We start from the raw sequence: 3,172 nt of genomic DNA, 5'->3' as shown, positions 1-3,172 counted from the left end.
CATGACCAAGGAAAAAGTGTGTTATACTGTGATTGTAAAAGTGCCATCGATTTGGCAAAGAATCCGGTTTACCATGCTCGCACGAAGCACATACATCGTCCGTATCATTTCATCAGATCGGCGTTGGAAGATGAAATGTTGGTGCTTGAGAAGATCCCAGGAAGCAAGAATCCGGCAGACATGCTGACGAAGGTCGTGCCGTATGATAAGCTGAGGTTGTGTGCAACCTCAGTTGGCTTGTTGGCGTAACAAGCTGGGAAGACCTGCTACATTGATCAAGATGTGAAGACAGATTGAAATCAGTCTTCAAGTGGGAGATTGTAAGTCAAAGAACACGTTCTTTTGTGTTGGCCGGTGATGGACGGTGAAGTAGAAAAGAATGGCTAGAGTTGTTTTGTCAACAGCGGAGATTGACGAAGATGGAGAATCGTGGAGGAAGCTTGCACGGCTGTGGGCTATGGTGGAGAGCTTCCACTTGAGTTTGATTCAGCGAGTTCAAAGGAGCGAGGTGCTGTGGTCGCTGTATCTCGGACGCACCTTGGAGCGGACCTGCAACGCGGGAAGAAGAAGCTGCGCACACTTGGACAAACTCGATGTCAATATCAGAGCGGCTTAGTGAAACGGGATGCATAACCCGCTCGGGAGAAGACAAATACAATAAATCAATTGGTTGACCAGTTATCTCCGGTTTGACCCGGTTTACTTCAATTGAACCAGGACGAATTTAGACCTCTTATAAATAGTTTTAGCCTCCAAAAACCCTAATTTATCTCATTTTCTCTCAAGACTTTGTCTAAACTTGTAAAAGCTTGAATCTTTTGATAATCCAAGGAAATACTTCATCTTATATTTGTGTTTCTCTTGCTCATTAGCATGATTAGCCTTGATCCTTACATGAGTTTAAGGTTTCTCATGGAGATTAGTGAGTAGTGAACTTGTGATTCATGGGTTAGGTAGATTAGGGTGATTAAGTGGATATTTAGGAAGTTTATTGTTTGATTAACATTGTTCTATGCTTGATAAGTGTTCATAATGCTAGATTAGACTTGATCACTCTCATCTAGACCTTAAGTTATTTTACGTCCGGACGGTGTTTGTTAAAATGCTTGAACTTAGCATTGTCTTTTACATATTTGGCCAACGGCAGTTGATGTCCGAGATGTTTAATTGGTTAGTAGACTTGTGATTTTTGCATGCTTGAATGTGTTAGCCAACGGGAGTTGATGTAAGGGGAGGTTTGAGCGTCTGATATAGTATGTTGTTGTTATGCTCAAAGAATCGTCCTCGTCTCCTTTTCACGTTCTATCTCAAAAATTTCTGGGAGAAATTCCTCTTCTCGGCTCCTGAATACGACGATGATAAATCCTCCAGTGTCTTGGCAAGATACGACATGACGATCTCGGATCTCGACGGTTTCGTCTGCTTTAGAAGTGTTGTTCTTCGAAACCCGTTCGTAATAATAAGATCACCGTCTATATAATCCCACCACTGGACAGATTATGAAGGTGCCTGACGTTACATCCGACAGAAGATACGTGGACGAACTTATTGCGTATGATACAGTCGAGGATCAGTACAAGGTGTTATGCGTGAAGATGTTTGACCGTAAAATGCAACAACAACAGGAGCATTTCGTGTGCACTCTGAGTTCATCTCAGAAACAAGAGTGGAGAATGATCGAGAACAGGACATGAGATAATTACGAATGTGTCTTCTTCGGATATATATGCATTGATGGTGATCTATACTACAGAGTTGATCAGTCAAGAATAGTTAGATTCGATGTTAGAGCAGAGAAGATTGAGATTTTTAAAACACCCAAAAAGTCGCATCTCTCGATAGCATACAACTCAGCTCTAATAAATTACAATGGTAAATTGGGACGTTTAGTAGGTTCTTGCACAAACAATTTGGTGACATTGTGGGTTCTTGAGGATGTTGAGAAACGAGAATGGTCGAGCATGACGCATGCCTTACCTTATCAGTGTGGATTTATTCATAGGGTTTTCGTAGTGTGTGAATTTGGGATGCATGCGGGCGCTAATATGATGTTTCGTCCACCATTTCGTGTTTGTTATTATGATTTTAATAAAAGAAATAGAAAAAATGGGGAGATCCGAGGAATGGAGGATGGTGATCTCAGAGGTATCCATGGGTTCGGTGTACTAACTGGTTATACAGGTCACATTGAGAATATTAGGTTCTTGTGAGCGACTTTATTATTATTATTATTATTATTATTATTAGAGATTTTTCATTTAAACATATGATAAGCTTTTCAACTGATGTGTATGAAGTGGATAGAAAGTTCCATACAAAACATATGCAAACTTACAATAGGTGTAAATATATTCTTTGTTTTTATTGTACAAGAGAAGAAAGAGAAGTGGGAGAAATCTGCCTTCGGCTTCTTATTTCATTGACGAAAATAAGGTTTATCCAAACAAAACAAAAAGACAAAAGTGTAACGGTGGATCATTCATTAAAGTAAGGGAAAACAAAACCTCCTACAACGATTCTGTGTGTGTGTGTGTGTGTGTCTACCTAATTTTAAATCTATAATATAGTAAACAACTGCCAATTCATTGGAGCTGTCTTAGATAGTGTCACATGGAAAAGCAATAGTGTTATATTAAGGCCAATTCGTTATCTGTTCTTTCCTCCTTTACAGATTATCCTTTGGACAATTTCATCAAAAAAAAAAAAAAAGATTATCCTTTGGACCTTCCTGTAACCAAAACATACAATTAACAACATTATCAACACACATATTCTCAAATTGGTTATACATCCACTATATATGACTCACAGACTCCGAAAATGATAGTAACCAAAGCAACTTTAGTATTTAATAATCAAGTTACTAGTATATGCAAGTTGTTGGTCCGTATTATATGGAAACACTAGTATATAAAAACGATGAGGTGGGTTTTGTAACCTGATACTTGCAAGGAGAAAACAAATCCCAGAAGACGTTCCATTTAATACGTATATTTATATATATATAACTGTATCGTAAGTATATATATGTACAAGTGTTGATAGTCTTCTAATATTAGCTATTTGAGTCTCTCTTGCAGAAGGATCTTCTGGTATCTGGGAAACACATTTTTACAAGCTGAAACCTGCCATTAGATTACCACAAACTAGCCCTGGGACGGATCCGGATATC

The 3,172-nt window shown here is 38.7% G+C and overlaps 1 protein-coding gene and 1 pseudogene across 1 annotated transcript; one reads left to right on the top strand and one right to left on the bottom strand.

Moving 5' to 3' along the window:
* The first annotated feature begins 379 nt into the window (after positions 1-379).
* LOC106320626 (putative F-box protein At1g46984) lies at positions 380-2,210 on the top strand. Its single transcript, XM_013759003.1, has 5 exons — positions 380-508; positions 1,277-1,412; positions 1,465-1,514; positions 1,626-1,688; positions 1,731-2,210. The coding sequence occupies exons 1-5, from the start codon at positions 380-382 to the stop codon at positions 2,208-2,210; spliced, it is 858 nt and encodes a 285-aa protein (XP_013614457.1).
* Positions 2,211-2,989: 779 nt separating this feature from the next.
* LOC106320630 overlaps positions 2,990-3,172 on the bottom strand; it is a 2,345-nt pseudogene continuing 2,162 nt past the window's right edge.

This window comes from Brassica oleracea, unplaced genomic scaffold (genome assembly GCF_000695525.1).
Source record: "Brassica oleracea var. oleracea cultivar TO1000 unplaced genomic scaffold, BOL UnpScaffold00986, whole genome shotgun sequence".
Classification (NCBI taxonomy): Eukaryota; Viridiplantae; Streptophyta; class Magnoliopsida; order Brassicales; family Brassicaceae; genus Brassica; species Brassica oleracea.
Note: the sequence above shows the minus strand (reverse complement) of the source record. Positions and strands in the feature narration are given on the sequence as shown.

What these genes read in the sequence shown, in the direction of transcription:
- LOC106320626 (XM_013759003.1), top strand. Translation starts at nt 380, where the DNA reads ATGGCTAGAGTTGTTTTGTCAACAGCGGAGATTGACGAAGATGGAGAA. An exon ending in AGATTATGAAGGTGCCTGAC is followed by an intron (nt 1,515 to 1,625) that starts GTTACATCCGAC and finishes CAACAACAACAG; the next exon opens with GAGCATTTCGTGTGCACTCT. An exon ending in GGAGAATGATCGAGAACAGG is followed by an intron (nt 1,689 to 1,730) that starts ACATGAGATAAT and finishes GGATATATATGC; the next exon opens with ATTGATGGTGATCTATACTA.